Source organism: Crocodylus siamensis, chromosome 1, assembly GCF_052110815.1.
Source record: "Crocodylus siamensis isolate JL-2025a chromosome 1, ASM5211081v1, whole genome shotgun sequence".
In the NCBI taxonomy this organism is placed as follows: domain Eukaryota; kingdom Metazoa; phylum Chordata; order Crocodylia; family Crocodylidae; genus Crocodylus; species Crocodylus siamensis.
Window position 1 is genome coordinate 222,912,095 of NC_143395.1, and position 19,215 is coordinate 222,931,309.

At 41.6% G+C, this 19,215-nt stretch overlaps 1 protein-coding gene across 5 annotated transcripts in view; it reads right to left on the reverse strand.

Moving 5' to 3' along the window:
* Nucleotides 1-19,215, reverse strand: part of PHLDB2 (pleckstrin homology like domain family B member 2) — a 92,423-nt gene that overhangs the window by 33,264 nt on the left and 39,944 nt on the right. For 4 of the 5 annotated variants that reach the window (XM_090057862.1, XM_090057835.1, XM_090057854.1 and 1 more), the window contains exons 7-8: nucleotides 11,642-11,770; nucleotides 1,163-1,318 (exon numbers count right to left, since the gene is read on the reverse strand). In XM_090057862.1, coding sequence (XP_089913988.1) covers nucleotides 1,163-1,318; nucleotides 11,642-11,770 — 285 coding nt within the window. The remainder of the gene's footprint in view (nucleotides 1-1,162; nucleotides 1,319-11,641; nucleotides 11,771-19,215) is intronic. The other variant, XM_090057844.1, reaches the window with a different exon arrangement.

Sequence of the window (19,215 nt, forward strand, 5' to 3'; positions counted from 1 at the left end):
CCCTGGCGGGCTGCATCCAGCCCCCAGGCTGCATTTTGCCCACCCCTGCCCTAGACACAAAATACCTCTATCTTGATTTCTGTTCTGCCAAGTTGGGATAATAATACTTGCCAGACATTTAACTACCAGCAGATGCTACGTTGTAAAACTGAAACATACTGTGTAAGTCTCAACATTTAAGACAGCAGTGCACAAAAACAAAGAAAAAACCCATTTCTTATCAACTGCTCCTTCAAGCTAAATGGGGATGACAATCTAGGATGTAGATACTTAGGATATCTTCTCATATGCTGAAGATAGGAAAACCAAACAAGAAAAACTGCAAAGATACGGACATCCTTAATTTCCTTCATTCTTCTACTATAATTAAGTTGTAGTCTGCAACAATGCTTAAATCTATTGTCTAATTTTGTTTAAGAAGAAAAGTTATGAAATCGGGTCCAAGAATGAAACAGTAGCCAGAATGTAACAGTAGTAATGAAACATCTTTCCTTTACTGACCTTTGAACTGTCTTTACAAGAAGATAGTGAAAATGATCTAACAAATCTCAGTTCACCAAGTCATTCCATAGCAAAAAGGGAAAGAAACCCAAGACTTTGAATGCAAGTGCCCCTTTACTCAAAAAATTCTTGAAAGACATGGGTGGAGGCAGTACAGGGGGAACGTTTCTGCTCCATGGGAACATGGGCCCAGGCTAGAACGAAGAGCCACACTTCCGTTCAGGTCACTGAGTCAGATGACCCTTCTTTGCTCTCTTTTCTGGCCCAATACACCTCTCTCTCATGGCTGCACATGGGGTCAACTTCAAAAGGAGTGCTGGAAAAGGGACTTGCTCATACTTGACCTGTAGTGTGGCAGTTAGAGTGAGAAAGACAGAAAAATCCAAGTTCAGACTTTTAGGTGAAGCCGGGGCCTAGAAGCTAGGTCTTCTGGCCTCCTAAGTGAGTACCCTACCCACAGAGTAATTTGGAGGGAAGTGCAAGAAGTGTATTTTTCACTCTTCCTGTTGTTGCCAGTGTCACAGTCATCAATATGCAGCAGGGATAGAATTTCCTGTAGACAGCCAAAAAACAGCCACTTCGACAACCAGGTAATGTTACCCTTATACCACTTACGCAAATCAAAGAAACGTACAGTTGAACTGAATTTTCATTCCATTACCTTTCTACTGACAATGCTGCGCTGATACTCAGCTACTTCACGTAGCAGCTGCTGTGTCAGATTCTCCTTCTCCTCATCTAACCTACTCTCATGCTCAAGCTGCTGAAATTCCAGGTCTTCAAAGTGTTTGCTTTCTATGTCCAGCAGATCAGCATCCTTTAAAGAAAAACAAACAAAAACACTGCATTTATAGTGCTCAGGGAAGAGATATGTAAAAGCCAAAAATCAGTCTGAAACGATTATTCAAATTAATTCCATAAACATGTCTATCAAGTAGCTCTTAAGAGCTACAATCATCAACGTGAAGCAGACACAGCTGATCCTTTGTCCTGACTTTATTTCTTCAGTTATATCCAACCTCCAGCTACTCACTTTTACAGGTGATTTTTATCTTTAAAGTAGAAAGTGTTATTGAAGCAGTGGACCATAATCTTCATCCTAGAGGGACAGGAAGTCTTTAGCTCTGAACTGAGTACACTGAGCTCCTCAAATATGAAGGCTTGAAGTTGATTCAAAATTATATGGGAGCAGAAGAGAGATCTGATATATTTCTGTTGCTTTGCAGCATTCTGTACAAGCGGAAGATTCCTAAGCGTCATGGGCTTCACATAGGTCACACTATTGCAGGGCTGGGAAAAATATGGCCTGCAGGCCAGATGCAGCAAACCAAAAGATTTGATCCAGCCTACACTTGCACAGCAGCCAACTCACTGGATCTGGCCCACAGGCAGCTGGCAGCTCCAGCCACCATGTGGTGCCGGGGAGGCAGGTAAGACTTTTTCCACCCAGCAGCACCTCTCTTATCGTTTCATAGTAGCTAAGGTCAGGAGGGACCTGAACAGATCATCTAGCTTGACCCCCTGCCACAGGCAGGAATGAATGCTGGGTTCACGAGACCCCAGATAGGTGATCATCTAACCTCTTTCTGAATTTACCCAAAGTAGGGGCAAGGACCACTTCCCTGGCAAGCTGGTTCCAGATTCTAGCCACCCTAACTGTAAAATATTGCCTCCTGATCTCTAACCTAAACCTCCATCAGCTTATTACCATTGTTCCTCATCACCCCACTTGCTGCTGGGGAGAATAGGGCTCTTCCTATTTGCTAACGATCTCCCCTGATGAGTTTGTAGGCAGCCACCAGGTCCCCCCTCAGCCTCCTCTTGCTGAGGCTGAACAGGTTCAGGTCCCTCAGTCTCTCCTCATAGGGCCTGTCCTGCTGCCCTCTCACCAAATGGGTGGCCCTCCTCTGAACCCTCTCCAGGCTGGCCACACCCCTCTCGAAGTGTGGTGCCCAGTACTGGATGCAGTACTCCAACTGCGGCCTGACCAAAGTCGCATAGAGGGGGAGTATCACCTCTCTGGACTGGCTTGAGATGCACCTTTGGATATATGACAAAGTATGGCTGGCTTTGCTGGCTGCGGTCTGGCATTGGTGGCTCATGTTCATCTTGAAGTCAGTAATGACTCCAAGATCCCGTTCCACCTCTGTGCTTTCAAGAGGGGAACTCCCCAGCCTGTATGTATGCTGTGGATTCCTTCTCCCAAGGTGCAGCACCCTGCATTTATCTATGTTGAATAGTGGCATCAATTGTGGACCCAGGTGGGGCTTCCACCAGAGCAGCGTCAGTTGTGGACGCCACCAGCAAGCAGCAGCAGGTGTGGACACTGCCAGCACGTTCAGAAGCCTTGACGCAGAACCTGCTGGCAGTGTCCACAGCTGACGATGCTGCCCTTCCAGTACAGTGGAAGCTCCCATCCATAGCCCTGAGCGGGAACTGTTGGCACCATCAGCTGTGGACCCAGGCAGAAGCTTCTGCCATGCCTGGCAGGTGTCAGTTGTGACACTGCTGGTAGATTTTGTATTAGGGCTCTGGAACCTGCTGGCTGTGCCCACAGCTGACATGACCACTGCCTGCCTGCCACAGTGAAAGTCCCTGTCTGGGTCCATAGCTGAGCTTTGGGGCTCCTGGTTCAGATTCAGCCGGGTTCTGGAGAGAGGGATGGAGGGGGAAAAAAGAAAAGACAGAGTCTGAAACCAAACCAGAGAGAGAAAGACAGAGAGAGAAAGAGATGGAAGTGGTCCTTGACAGGTCCCCAAAATTCACTCCTGCACTATTGCAAACCAACCGACAGATGAAAAAAAGTGTGAAAGACAATGATGAGGTCCATCATTAAACAGGTAGGGAAAGAATATGACTACTAATCAATAAGGTCAGAAAGCACTAATCACAGATGCTGTTTAATGAGAGCTCAGTACCACTAAGGAATCCAGGACCACTCCTAAGCTACAGAGGGAACTAACTGTGGGCAATTACCTCAAGGGCCATGACAGATGTTACACTTATGGCACAATTAACATTCTAATAATACCACAAATTGTAAAATGCGACAGGGTCAGCCAATTTCTAATCCGAAAAAACAGCCAGAAAGATATTCTACATGCAATATGGAATATCCTTGTAGCTTATTTGGATCATGTTTTAAATTGAATGTATGATGTGGGGAAGTTTGTGCTGTCCATTTCTGCCAACATAAAGTATGTGCAAGTGTCCTTTACTAACCTGATCATGGTTATTGTGGTTAATTAAATAGAAATTGTAGGCACATACTGCAGAGACGTGAAAGGGATCTCAAGGATAAGCTAATCCAGAGCTGTTCAGATCTGGTGAGGCTGTGGGCCCCAGATGACACCAGAATGTGTTGCACAGGCTACATGCTGTGAGGGTGGGCCCCTAGGACCCCCTCACTGTACGGGCTACTCCAGCAGCATGCAGACCCCCATCCTCAGCCATGCAGGCTACATTAGCAGAACATGGACTACTCTTCTCCCCCACACCCAGGCCTTTCCCCTTGTACAGCTGTAGGAGAGGTGGCTGCCCAGGCCCATGCCCTATACATTAACTGCTTGTAGACCCCATGTAGACTGTGGGCAACATCCTGGCCCTTTGTGGGCCACATGTGGCCTGCAGGTAGTCAGCTGGGCAGCCCTAATCTAGTCCAACCCTGTGCACAGAAAAATGATGTCCTGTTCCTAAGCCATACCAAACATATATACTTTCTGAAAACCACAACTTCCCTAGGCATTTTCCATTGCCCTGTTGTTCTTACAATGAGTACATTTTTCCTGAGATTTGATCTAAATCTGCTTTGCTGTAATTTAAAAACTCATGGTGGCAAAAGTATTTTGATGCCTTTGGTTGAAATCAAAATTCAGGATGTAGGTTAAGGAGTGGGTTAAGTCCTGCCCTGACTGCCCACTGGCATTTGAGGTTGCACTTGGCATATGATGGCAGCATCTGCACATGTCAGGCTGTACCTTGTAACAGAATGTCCCCAGTTATGAACCTCACTGGATAACTGTACTATATGCTTGTTTAAGACTGAACAACATGTTCAAGAATAGAGCATGAATGATCTGGGCTCCAATGTAAATTTGGAACAGGTAAAAATCTTTGTAAAAATACTGTCCAGTGTTTGGATTGTGTTTGCTTCTGTTTCTCTGTGCAGGATTGGGGGTTCAACTTGTTGAAGTGAGTAGAAACGAAAGTGTTTATTTTAATCAAGTGTTTGGTATTATTTCATTCTTGCTTTTATACTGTTTTTATTTTGGATTTTAAACCGTATTTCCAGACCCATTTCATTGTCACTTCCTGCAACTTCATTGGTGTCAAAGGTCATGTTACATCACTTCCTGCTGTGATACCACTTCCTCTGAGGTCTTTGAATATGGCTCGCCAGCCCACTGGGTGATAAAAAGTTTGTGATCCGGCCCCACATTCAGAAAGGTTGCACACTCCTGCCCTACCTGATGCCAACCATCAGCTGACCCAGGGCTGCATCCTGCTCAGTCCTGGGGGCAGCCCCAGGGCACAGACCCAGGGCTGCCCCTGCTTGTTGAAAGGTTTGCCAGTGTAGCTCAGCCCAAGTTTTGCAATGCTGGGCTGTATGTGCACTGCCAGGTACCTGTGGGATGCCTGGCATGGGGAACCAGGTTGCATGACTGGAATCTCAGGAATTTTATCGCCAATCTCAAAAATCATGTGTCCTGGTGTGTATATCTGGTAATCTGGCTAGTTCCCACTGTGGCAGCATGCAGACATTGCGCAGGACCCAGGGAGAAAAGTGACCCTTGTGGGGTGCAGTGCAGTTTCTCATTACTCTTTATTGGGTATGACTATCCAGAAAGGACTATTTAGTGAACGATCTTGGTGCTCTGTCATCTCTCCCAAGCAAGACAGAAGTATCTCCTGTTGTTGATCAGGCTGAATGGTGGGGGAAGGTCCAGGAGGATGAGAATGGATGTTTGCCTTCTCTGTTGCCAGTAGAGTATTGTCCCTTGGTACCCCTAATTACAAGAGACATGAATCCCATTCACTGAAAGCTCAATGTATTCACTGTAGAAATCCTAAATTATAAATTCCACAGTCCCACAGGAAAATACCAGTTCAACTTTCTAATCACATATTGAGTTTAAATTCTGCATCTTCTGCCACAAGCTTATACTACAAGTAATTTCTCATTTTACAGGAACGAAGAGAAAGAACATTTATATAATCTTTTAAGACTGAAGTCAAGTTTCTTTTTAAAAACATAGTTATTAAAATGTGTGCTCAACCTTAGGTACCCTAAAGGAGATTTTATTTTTTAAAAGCACCCTATGTATTAACTGACTTACAAAGGCTCCCCCTTACAATATATAAACACAACTTTAGGAAAGCCACACCAAATTAGCACCAAAAAAAAAAAAAAAAAAAAATTAAAAAAAAAAAATCCCACTTTCATCCCAAAACCCACAAGATAAAATTACTCCAGCCATCCAAATAACTCAGCTATCCCCAAAAGCCTGAATAAACAGGTGGGTTTCATAGTATGCCATGAAGGTCACCAATTTCACACTATTACATAACATATTAATTGCAACTGAGGCATTACTGCACTAGGAAAAGCAGGCTTTTAAACATGCAGTCCATGAAGGTCAAAACTAGCACCTTAAATTCAGAGACCAAGTAGCAACCATTTTAGCTCAAAAAATCACTGTACTCAAGTGAGATAATCTGTTGAGCAAGTAGGATGCTACATTCTACATTGCTACTTCCTTCAGGTTTCAACCTTCTGCATGGACACAATTGTATGTTGAGTAGAAGATAAGAACAGTTTCTTCAGAGATCTTTGAAAGCAAAGAACAAAGCCATTTAAAGACTATCACAGAGTATTCCCAGCTGTTTCAAAAACAAGGCAACAGTACAAAATAAAACCAGTCATCAGTGGCAGACAGCTCTAGTTATGCTGACGTACACTGCCATGAGGCTAGTTATAATCAACAGTTACTTCTTGGCTGCTACAGGTCAGAAGCCACAGCAGCAAGAATGCAAGAGCCAAATTTCAGCAACTACAAATGTAATCTCACCACAATCTTCCCCGTGTTCTTTCTTAGAAGATCTGTAACAGGGTAATTGCCCATTGTCCAAGTGATGGTTTTTTGGATCACAGCTATACAAGAAGTAAAGCAAGCAATATGCCTTTCCTAAATGAGCCAATGACAATCTATTATTAAATGTAATTTACTGGTAAAAAACCCAATGCTTCTCCATTGGCCTATACCCAGCTGGAAGAACAGGGTTGCAAAAAACAACTTTCTCCAATTTGGCACTTCTATCAAGAAATGCCTCTGCCTGTGCAGAAACAGATCAAGTGGTCCAAATCAGAACAATTTTATCTGAAGAACAAAAAAGTTCCTCAGCTGGCAGGGATATGATCAGACTTGTGGATGGACAGATGGGATTAATAAAGAAATCCAACAACAAAAAAGTGTATTCAAAGTCATCAATGCTCACACTTCATTTATTGCAGATCATTCATAAATGCAGAAGACGCTGAGGGCAAAGACACAGCTGAAGGGTTTTAGGGCTTTTGTACTGATTGGTGAGTGCAGATGGTTGTAATTAATAAACTATCAAGAGAGATTAATAGTATCCACAACCTTCTTCTGAAAATCTGCAGTTTCATTAATCCAATGAAAGACCATGAAAACTGTTCCCTTACCTTAGCAGGAAAGAACGTACTAACTTCAAACCCCAGCAGACAGTGATTAGTCTAACACACAGCTATAATCTGCCCAACTCCCAATTTCTAATCCTAATCCAAACTCCAGATCTGGTCAGTTGTTTGACTTGAGCATGTAGCCATCTAAAATATTTCCATGATCGTTAAGGTCAGTATGAAACCCTGAACCAGCTCAGAACAGAATTTTATGGGGGTGGTCAAATTACTAAGAACTTTCAACCTCAAGAACTAAAGTGAGCATGGCTAGCTTCCATTATGAGTAGACGTAACCCCCACTTAAGCTGTTTCACTTAGCGCTATTTTGCTATAATGCTCATTTGAAATCGGTCCCTGATTTCACTTAGCACTCAGCGAATTTCATTAGAAACACTCACAGTCCTTGTCTTGGGTCATTAAAAACAACTGTGGTCACCATCTTGGGTTGTCAAATACTTCCGGTTTTGTTTAACACTCATTTCACTAATGCTCAGTTTTTCAGAAACCAATTAAGAGTACTAAGCAGGGGTTGCCTGTATAGGAAACTCACATTTCAAGCATTTTCCTGGTTTTCATGCCATAAGTGTAAGCTAACAGGCGTGAAAGGAAGAAATAAATTTATTAAACAACAGCATTTTGGGGATTTCTTTGCAGTAGATGGTAATTGGCATTCCAGGAATGACTACCATCCCACCACAGCAATGAGATTGTAAATTTCTTGTAAAAAGTGGCAAGGGCAATAGTTTAGCACTCAGCAGATCAGGGAGGGAGCAGAGCAACAAAATCAGGGAAAAGTCAGGGAACAGTGGGAGCATCTACAAGTGAGCTTTGTCTAGTTACACTAGTTAACTAATTAGCTCCTCAGCAAAGCATCACTGTCTACATGTGCAGTGCTATTAGGTTCAAAAAAACAAATTAACTCCTTCATAGGATAGTACTGCCCGACAAGTACTATCCTATGATGGAGTTATTTAGTGCACTGCAGTGCACGTATAGCTAGTGACCAGGGCTGGCTTGGGCACAAGGTTGCTACAATGTGGGGGCTCCCTCCCAGCTAGCCCCACACTGTATCACCCTTGTGTCCTAGCCAGTCCCACTGCAGCACACTAAGCCAGGGCACAGCAGCTCCAGGCTGGTAGGCTGACGCCCCCCACAGACCACCTGCCAGCTGGGACGTCAATGTGTTGCAGTCCTGGGCACCTATGTACACTCTGCACCTGGGAGCAATAAGTTCCAATGAAAACTGCATTGGAGTTTATTCAGCCGCGCTAATTGCATGTGTAGATGCGCCTAGTGTGGCACATCAGGCAGGGAGTAGAGTTTAACTTGTGGCATGCTTGGACTGGACTTGTGGCATGCCTACCAAAAAGTCTTAAAGTATTTGAAAGCAGAAGGAATGCTGCTTTTTTTCTTTTTGTTTTGTTTGATGTTTATCAGTTAAAGATCTCATTTAGCTTTTTAGAAGTTGGAATACAGTAAAAACTTCAGTTTTTAGAAATGCTGCATTTAATATTATTATTGTGTATTCCCACAGTTATTACATAAACTTTAAAAAATGCATTTTAAGAAGAAAACCATTTTGCTGTCCCATGGCTGAATCCTGCAATTGGAGGTAGGTCCAGGAGCCATCACAGAGCTTGACAAAAGCCTCCGTACCTCTGAGTGACCAGGAGAAACCATATGCGTAGTGTCTACTGAAAGACTAGGACCCACCTTTATTAGAAAAAACACACTGAGAGAAACAGGCTATGAATTCTTCTTGAGGAGGAGTTTGCAAGACTTACTATAACTAGAGAAGTTTGTAAGAAACTATTTTAGCGAGCGGCTCAACGATCTAGGGGTATGCAAGTTTCTGTGGATGCAAGAAATCCTGGGTTTAAAATTCCAACTGATCTCACAAGGAATAGGGGGCTGGGCCCTTTCCTTTTAAAAAAGGGAATCTGAATAAGTATTGGACAGGTATGATGATTCAGGACTCAAAGCATCCCTACATTTGTGTAGGGGGTTGGACCAAAAGATGCTTGAGATCCCTTCCAATCCTACGATTCTATATATTCCTGTTTAAAACAAACTCCTACATTAACAATTCCAACAGCAGAAACTGATTTACCAGCCCTGTTATAGCCAAGCCCTTCTTTTAATGGACTTGTCTTGCAGTCCAATGGAAGTTCATTAAAAGGGATGGCATTGCATTCAATTTTTATAAAAGGTAGCTGATAGGCATTTATGAAAATCCTACATTGAATAGAGGTGGTCTTTAAAAGGATAATGTATAAACTACTGGTATTAAAACTTGCATCATCTTAATCTGCAAGTCCTATGAGGAATGTGGCAACTACAGTCTAGCAAAACTTGTTCTCTACCTTGCTTTAAGATTTCAGTGCTAAATGGTAAAGCCTGATTAGTAGCTGTGGTAACTGAAGTCAGGATCCAAAGAGAAGTTACATGAGAGGCCAGTAGTCAATTGTGTAACAAGAGGGGGCAAAAGGGGTACTAGCCCTGGGTACCAACTTAGGAGGGATGCCAGAATCATCCCCCACCCCCATGGAGTCTGTGCCCCAGCAACAAAAGCAGCCCCACAGTGCTGCTTAAGAACAAAAGCGAGAACCAGGGCTGGCAGAGCATATGGTAGCTGTGGTTTTGAAGTTTCCAGCATGGGTAAGACACCTGTGCCCTTGAGGCCTCCCTGCTCTCAAAACTGCATGCATACTACCTCCCAACTCCTAAAACCCACTCATGCCCCCACCTCACCCTTGGAACCACACATCCTTCCCTGCTGTCTCATAGGATTTGCCCAGAGCACAAACTCTGTTCATTCGGAGGTGGCAGCAACTTCACAAGCTTATCAGTGAAACTGCCATGCCAGTGTGCCTTCTGACGTGGAGACTATCACCTCTAATGTTTAGGTTCAGTTTCCACACCACTTCAAACCTTGGCTTCCTTATTGTAACCACTGTTAGTTCACAATATGTGGCTCTCTCTCTAACTAGACAGGCTGTGCTCATTTTCAAATAGTACTATACAAGCAAAAGACATATCACCCGTTTATACACTTCCAAAATTTATGCTCAATACAACCTAAACTCATTTATTTGTTTTTCTATAATGCCTCTATATCCAGCACCACTTTCTGTTGGCTAGCATTTTTTATTAATCAGTAAAACACAATGTATACTTCAGGATCTATAAAAGAAGGACCTGAAGATACACCCATTCAAAATATTTTGTCAGTTTTTTTTTTAAAGGGGAAAAAATATCACTTTTGGACTCAATAGATGTTTTCCTAAAAAAAAAAAAAAAAAAAAAAAAAAAAGATGCGTTTTCCCCTACTGTTTTTATTTTATTTGTTTATATTTTTACAGAGACTTTCATTTTAAAAAAGAAAAAAAAAGTTTTGGAAAACAGAAGACAAGAAAGGAAAGCTGATTCTTCATTTTCCACTATGAAAAGCAAAAAATCCAGATCTGAAAAAAATAATATTTTAAACATGTCCTGGACTATAAATACATTTTTGTCCAGCTCTATCATTAAGAAAATTACAGCCGGAAACTTTATTAGTAGTATAAATGCTCTTACCAGAAGCCCAGTTTAACTTTCAGATGGCTGGCTGTGTTTGCAGGGCTGGCACTTAGTAAAAAATGTTTGTTTTTTTTTACTTAGTTATATTTCACACACAAGTCACTGAAAGGCAATGAATATAACATTTTTACAGTATCTCTTTAGAATATAACTACACTTTAAGTAGAGTGCACAATGTGATATTTCATTAGGTTACACTCAAAGGCAAGCTGCAGTCAGTATAAAAGGTAGAACAAAACACTATTGCAGAATTCTAGAGGTCCCTGCTAAGAAAAACCACCAGATAATAGACTTAACCTTAAAAATGACATTTTCAAGGCCTGGCTCAGATTAGAGGCTAAATTATATGCTAAAGAAAATAAGTATGCACAGTATCCCAATGACATGCTTACAGTACAGCAAAAAAGCAACAGACTATTGTGTTAAGTAGAACTGAGAGTTAAGCGGTAAAATAGCCCAAACCAATTAGATCAACACTGAAACAGTTGATCCTAATTACTGAAACCAAGTATTTATCTTTGCTTCTTTAATTACACGGTGATGTTCTAATGTCCATCTCCGAATAGCAGTTCTAAGGCCTGGGGTGCTAATTACATGCAAGTCTTCTAAAGCTTTTAAGTGTATTTAGCATAGATCTATTTTAATCCAACTATTTTTGTTCTACTCATTTCTCACCATGCAAATATTTATTATGAACATGCTAAAATAAATACTTAACCCTCCCAACCATCAATAGTTAAAACTGCAACTATTTGCAAGATGCTTTTTTGGATGCTTAAGAGCAAACATATCACAATTAAGTCTGAAATGAAAAAAGCAAAACAAAAAGAAGTTCATGCAATCTTGGAACTTGCTACTAACCCTCTTGAGCTGTTGCTGTAATTGCTCCCTCATGGACTCAGGGCAATTATCAAGTTGGGTCTTCTGCTCGGAGTAAAGCTCCTGAAGCCTCTCTAGTTTTTCCCTCTCAGCCTCAAGCTTTATTTTTTCCTGAAGTACGAACCAGAAGATAAAGAACAAGATTACCTTCAAACCCAAGAAGCTGTTAGTGATTAATCACGGTGGACACCAACATCTTCATTAAAGTTCTCTGGAAGCCTAAACATGTAGTTCAAAGGTAGACAGCTCTCCTGTTAGTAGAAACAATCACGGGACGTAAAGGTGACAGAAAACAAATGTTAATCACCACAGTAGAACTGTTAAGTCTGTTCCTAATCACTATTTTTGTAGATAGGAAAAAACACTTCTCTAATCACTATACTCAAAAGAAAATGGCAATTCTTGACCCCATCTTTCCAGTAGTGTCTTACCCAGTGGAAAAAGGTGAGGCATTTTAAATGGAGAAAAGTGAAAAAGTGCTTTTACTAAAAGAGATCCAGGTGGAAGCACGGAAGAAAAGACTCCCCCAGTGAGTATGCCACTTGTCTTCTATCTCAGGAGAAATGAGTACGTTTAGCAAGCAGAAAAAAATGGCACAAAGCAGGGTATAGCTAAGAAATTTGTTTGGGGAGAAAAAAAGTTCCAACAACTCTATATCAAATTGAGCCAGTAAGACTCATCCTGTACAATGCTGTGGGTGTATCTACATGTGAAATCAACGCAATGCAACGCAACGCAGTAAATTCCAGTGCAGTTCAAGCTGGAGTCAGCTGCTCCCCAAAGCAGTGTCTATACATGTGCCTGGGACAGGAGCAGTTTGAGCCAAGGTGGAGCACTCCCAGGCTGGCAGCAGGCTTGGGGAGTCAGCCCCAGGCTGCAGGTGGTGGTACTGGGTAGCAGAGAAGCCAGCTGGGGCACAAGAGTGCTTAGGAGCAGAACCATGCAGCAGACAGGTCCCATACCTTAGCATGTCCCAGCCAGCCCCTGTCACCATCTACAAGTGAGTTTCATTGCACTTAGTTACTCCGTCATAAGACAGTCCTGTCCCCAACAATACTATCTTGCAGCAGAGTTAATTAATTTACTGCACCCTAATACCAGCGCACGTGTAGACAGTGTTCATTAACGTGCCTTAGAGACTTCACATTTAGCTTAGTATTCCTTAAAAAAGTACTAACTAAATGTGCAATACCTAGAGTTCCTAAGCAGTAGCACCGGCCAACAGTTTTTTTAGCGAGGCTTACTGTGCAGTAGGCTATTAACAGTATTTTTGCTGTGACATGCTACTGCACAGTGTTATTAGGCTAATACACATTAAGTGTCTCATGTAGATGCACCCAGTGATGTTTTACTGTGGAGCTAATTAGTCTACTCCACAGTAAAGCATGTACTGGTAATTTACTTGCATTAGCATTGGCCAATATATTTGGTGTTTGCCTCAAAGCTTCTTTGTGACATGTTGCTAAAAATAAGAGAGTATGAATATAGCGAGGACTTTTTAACACTTTCTGTAGCATCTATTACTCAGAGAATCACACAGATGTTACTATGATACTGCTTCTCCCCTTTCAAAACTGTCCTCTGGAGGGCTTCCATTTCTTCTTCAAGTTAGAAGCTGTAAACAGTTCTACCCTCTTCCTTTGGTATTTATAAGAGCAGTCATGCTTCCAAAGCATCTACTCATTTGCTTTCTTTTCCATCTAGATTTTTGAGATGCATCTAAAAAACAAGCCCCTCATTTTAGCTCCTGCTCACATCCAGGTTTTATGGACATATTACAACCACATCTTCATTGGCAGTGAGCAGACATTTCTCTCATTGCACATTCAGGAGCCATGAATGCTCTCTGAATTCTTGTTTTGTACTGTATTTTCTTGCATAAAATACATACTCCCCCCCAAACCCCCCCACAAAACAGCTGCTGGACATTGTAGTACAAGATATATGATAAGAACAGTTTCTGTGGGTAACTTACAGGGAACAGCAGAACAATGGGCAGGTTCTGCTCCCTAGCTTCTGCTACTAGGACAGATATTTTCTGCTTCATTCTGCTTTTCAAAACCAAAGTGCATATTATATTTGGAAGTGTTATAGTTGGGACACTGTGGTATTCTCTCCTGTAAAAATGGGGTAATTTTCACCTTTCTGAGACTTAGGATTCCCCAACCATGTCAGAATCCAAGTCCAATGTGAAATGAAACAATCAAAGCTAGAATATCTTCTATTAGTTCAGGGTCTCAGCCCTGAATTACCCGTGATTTTTCCACAAAGAATATTTTTTGCAAAAACTGGATATTGAACCAGTTTATTTTGTCATCTGAATTTCACATACCCTGTCTTCTCAAATGGCAGAGACAGAACTCAGAAGTAATGTAAGGACATAACTTCATTCAAGTTACACAATGGAACAACAGCATATAGTTTGGAAGCAAACCCAGATGACAACTCACAGATCTGTCATAATCAGTATGCATTAGTCCCTCTTCTCGTTTTTCAGTATCTTGAGATCAAACTTGTTCCATCAAAGCAGTCAGTGACACCTCTGGCCCTGACAGTGGACAAAGTACCTCCACTCCTGCTTCATCCTGTTTTCAGTCCTTTATAAAACTACCTTATACAGCTAAATCCATATCTTTCTAACCCTCATTTTCAGTTTCACAGTAATCCTAGCCCGTCACATGGAGATGGGCAAGAAGAGAAAAACCTACAGCATTAACAAATTTTCCAACCTCTACTTTAGTGCCATTACTCTCAAGTTATTAATAGCTTCTTGGATAGCTAGGCAGCCTGGCAAGCATATGATCTCATTCAATAAAAAACAAGTCAATATAGGTGTGAAGAGACATCAGCAGCAAGTGGATAAGCTTACTGAGGACCATGCCAGAGAGAATCTTACTTCCATCCAGAAAAATCAGAAAGGTATTCCTTTAAGACTGAAAATTAAGCAATACCCACCTCTTCCACTTATAACTCAGAAAGTGGAAACATCCCAGCAAGCTGGCTCCCTTTAAAAAAAATTGCAATCATAACAGTGAGTGCCATTCTAGAGCCATTATGTTCTGCAGCAGTTTAGTGAAGTCAACCAAAACTACCGACTGCACTGATTTAGTTCACATACTTCGTAGTCTTCATTCCAAAACTAAATTAAGCACAGCCTAGATAGTCCTAATCAATATCCAACTCCGCATAAAAGAAGGAAAGCCTTGCCAAACTATCCATTCTGTGCCATATTTACCTTCTACTGTGTATACGCACCATCGATTAAAACTGCAGATGCACATGTGTATCTGTGGGCAGAATTAGGGCATTTAGGAATGCTTTTTGAACACAGTTTTGCTCAGTATTTAAATTATTATGCAATATGAATCATATCTAGTTACGTATTTAGATGTATTAAAGAAGGAAAGAAAGAAACTCTAAGGAAAGTGACCACCTGAAACACTTCAATATTTCTGAAAACTATCAAGTGTCTTCCCCTACCAATGTGAGATAGATCCCTCCTTGTGTCAAAGCTCATAGGCTAGCAATCCGAACACCATCACTGCTATGGCTGTCCATTGTGTGACAACTTCTATGCCTTATTTCTCTGTTTTTGTGAACCAGCAAAATATTAAAATCAAAATTCAAAAGACAACAGTATTTCTTTAGACCCTGAGAAAATCTTTAGCAAATTGGTGCAATAAGACTGGCAAACCAAAATGAATCCAAAACTCTGGATTTATTATTCAAGATAGAAATCTAGATCTAAACATTGATACAGCCTTCTGTTTTGGTGGTGTTGAAAGAAAAAGCCTGATGCCTTTCCTTTAGGCCAAGGGATGGGAAAATGGGAGATGGAAAAACTGGGAAGAAACTTAAGAACAACTACAACTGGAAAGTTATAAAAAGGCCATATTTTCTCACTGGAATGCATGACTGGGGTAAAAACATCCAACTCAACTACCTTACAAAAATAAGGTTCTCTTTATTTCCAAGAGAAACAACAAATAAGAAAAAAATAAACAAACTACTAGTCACTCGGTAGTAAACATTTACCAAACACCTTCGGTTGTAAAGTTAGCTTTTCTACTTGAAATGCTCCAATCTAGAATACCTCAGGCTATGTATGCATCAGTCAGCAATTCAACCCCAACCTCATTTAACTCTATGCTATGCTAACAGGTTTTATATAAAAGTTTAATTAAACCTCATACTTTGCACCGTGTCAAACATGAAAGTACTAATCTAATCATCTCTACGAGAGTCTTCTCACAAGTAAGCAAAAAACAACATGGATCTATATTCCGAATGGAGCCAGAAAACCTTAAGTGCAGCCTTGCAGAGCCTCCTGCTCACTTTATGATCAGATGGAGAAGCGTCAAAATAGCTTGCCAGCTACCAAACAAAGAGAAATAATACTACAGACATACATGCATGTCTGAGGATGAGAGGTAGAAGACCTTGCCCTATCCATCAAATAAAGTAATTCTCTGCAGTGTTGCTTTCTGGTTACTTCAAGGACAGAAGGGGAAGCTCACTCTTTAGCGACTTACTAATAATACAGCTACAATACCTATAATGAATTGTTTGGAATATGTTGGCGGCAAGCCTCCAACTAGATAGCAGGGACAGACAAAAACATACCCCTCAAAAGCAAAAATAATAGTATTGAGAAAAGGTTAAATTTATGGCTTGACAGCCATTCTAGTACCTCTTTGACGTATTCTCCAGAATTGGAAACATTTGTAATATTGTGGCTGTTACTCAGGAAACAAATATGACTAGTTAGAAGACAAATACAGGGAAGAAATGAAATAGACTCCATAGTATACAAGTCATACTTGCTGTTCTTTTTACATTCCACGCCCCCCAACCCCTGTGTTTTCCACACTCCTCCCTGAGAGGAGAAAAGCAGCACAGTTGCTGATAAAAACATAAAAGCGGATGTAATTTAACCAATACTGCTAGAAGACAAGGCTATTGCTGAGGGCCTCCTTACACCTTATGCTGTAAGCCAAATAAATGTTAAATCTGCTTACTGGAGCAGTCACATGGTGAATGAAAAACCATCCCTGAGTATCCTTCATCTGCACAGCTTTGACTTAGAGGTTTGGTGAGCAAGAGCAGGACTAGGAACAGGACCCGCTCACTCACCTGCCAGACAGAGAGCAGACCCACCAGCGTGTCAAGTTTCAGGAAGACCAGAAGGACCCAGGGAAAAAACGTCCCTGGGGCTCTCTGGTCTCACTGAAATAGACACAGCAGCTCCATGCTCAGAGCAGGGCTGTCTGTTATGGTTTAAGCTCTCAGTGCAGAGCCATTTCTTTTTCTTTTTTGCAATAACTTCAGTAAAAGGAAAATCCATTTGTTACATGCTTCATAACAGATTATATGCATTAGCTCTGGTCTTAGGAAATAATCATTCCAATTAGTTGAGAACGTGCAGCAAGCATAAAACTACCATTAAATCTAAACAGTTATGTATCAAAACTGAGCAATACTTTTGTTCCAAGTATGAACCCCACAGTAATTTTTCTAAAGCAGTTGGATTTTTTTCAAAGCTATTGATGCTTTCATAGTCAACGCATCTACAGAGCTTCATATTTTCAAATTGCTGCACAAATATTAAATAGTTTAAGTGTGGGAAAACCTCTCTATTTCACATATGGGAAAATAGAAAAAAAGCTGGCAATTTATTGGCAGTAACCAAAGAAATGAGAAAGCTGGGATTCATTCTGACCATTAGAACATATTACCTCACTGATGGTAAAAAAAAACAAAAAAACCCAACCTCTCTCTCTCTCAAAACTAATTTTATTTCTAGATTTTTAGTATAGAAATTCAAAATCATCCCAGAGAACCATAATATACTCAGTAGCACTGAACACTCACCAGAAGACATTTTAAACTACTGGGCAATAGAAGAGAGAAGAAAATTGGTATTGTCCTATCAAATAATGGTTTCAGGGTAAGCTCCATCCTCTGGCTCCAGGCCCCATCCCCAAACTACAAGACTCTCCCAACTCTAAGCCCTGTCCTCGGTCTCCAAGCCCTGTATTTCTTTGGGCCGCAGGCCCCCTCACTGGGCTCCAAGTCCGTTACAATGGGAATATGGCTCTAACCCCCATCTCTGCTGGAGCCTAACACCCAGCTCCATAATGTACCTAGGCTCTCCTGTGAGACTGGGTGCTGCTGCAGGTCTCTCCCAGCCTGGGCCCTGCCTCAATGCTCGCAGTGAGCCTGGGCTCACCCTATCTCAGGTCTCACCCACCAGGGATGCTGGGGCTGGGGTTTTCAGGCACCCCTACTCACCTTTCACCAGGGAGGTAACTGGCCTGGCATTTCTGGGGAGCTACCTTGCCACAGGTAGCTTCACCAGGCCACCCTTCCCTGGCAGAGTGCAGTTTCACATCATGCCCAGGACCATGGGGTCTCATCCTTCCCCATAGCCCCACCTCTTACCTCCAAGATGTTCCAGGCAGCAGCTCAGCCGGATATTGCCTCCTTGGCTGGTAGCAGCAGACTGCTGCCCTGAAGTTCAGGAACCCAGCCCTTACATATTCCAGCCGGGCCCTGTTCCCCAATCAGGCAACTCTGCCTGATTACCACCACAGGCAGCTGTGGGCTACCTGGCTGCCACTTGGGCCCCTGACAGTAATAGAGTGCAGGGTGCTCTGTTACACCAACATATATAATTTAATTGTTGGCATAATGGATTGGCATACTGTCATTTCTTCCATTGTTTAATTTCTGTACCCTGCATAGTAAGGGTTTGTCCATTGGGCCGAATGTTTGTCCCGTACATGATATTCTGGTTTGTAACTGGAAACCACTTTACATAAATATCAAGAAACAACATTAAATATACTACAGGATATTTACCCTCTGCCAATTTTTCCTGATTTCTATATGGAATTTGCTCTTGACAATAGACAGGAAACACTGTAATTGATAAGACACTTTGGTTCCAGAGTATACATTTCAGCCAGACACAAGACAAGGGTCCCACAGGAGAAGGAAGAGAACTCCTTATTCGTAAGTTAAGGTTTCAGTCTTTCAAGGCCATTTATTTTGAAGCAGTAGAGCCTTTCCTTCCACATATTCTACTAATCTGTGCCAGTGGCCATCAGCACCATTGTCTTATCTGTTTATTCATTATATTAATGTTTTTTCTTATAATTCTGATCCCCATGTTTTCAGAATGCTTTCATTCAGATATCTTAGACCTAAGTCACTGAGTTTCAGCATCATAGATGCCCAACTGCATAAAAAGATTGATGAAGCAGGTTATGAAAATGACATTACTTTTACATCTAGATAATAGAAAGGCTATTTTCTAGCACAGGTGAAGACCTAAGGGTGAACTAGCCAGTGGAAGAATTAGCTAATGAATCTGCTTTCTTGTGAAAATATCATTTCAGCCCATTGAACAATGTACTGTTATGTTCACAGCAATAATATGGCTTCTTTTTTTCAGAACCATTCCACAGCAGAGTCTAAAACTGACTCCAAGACACCCATTATGCCTCTAATTTGTTATGATTGTCTACATTCTGAAATAACAAAGCTACTTACTA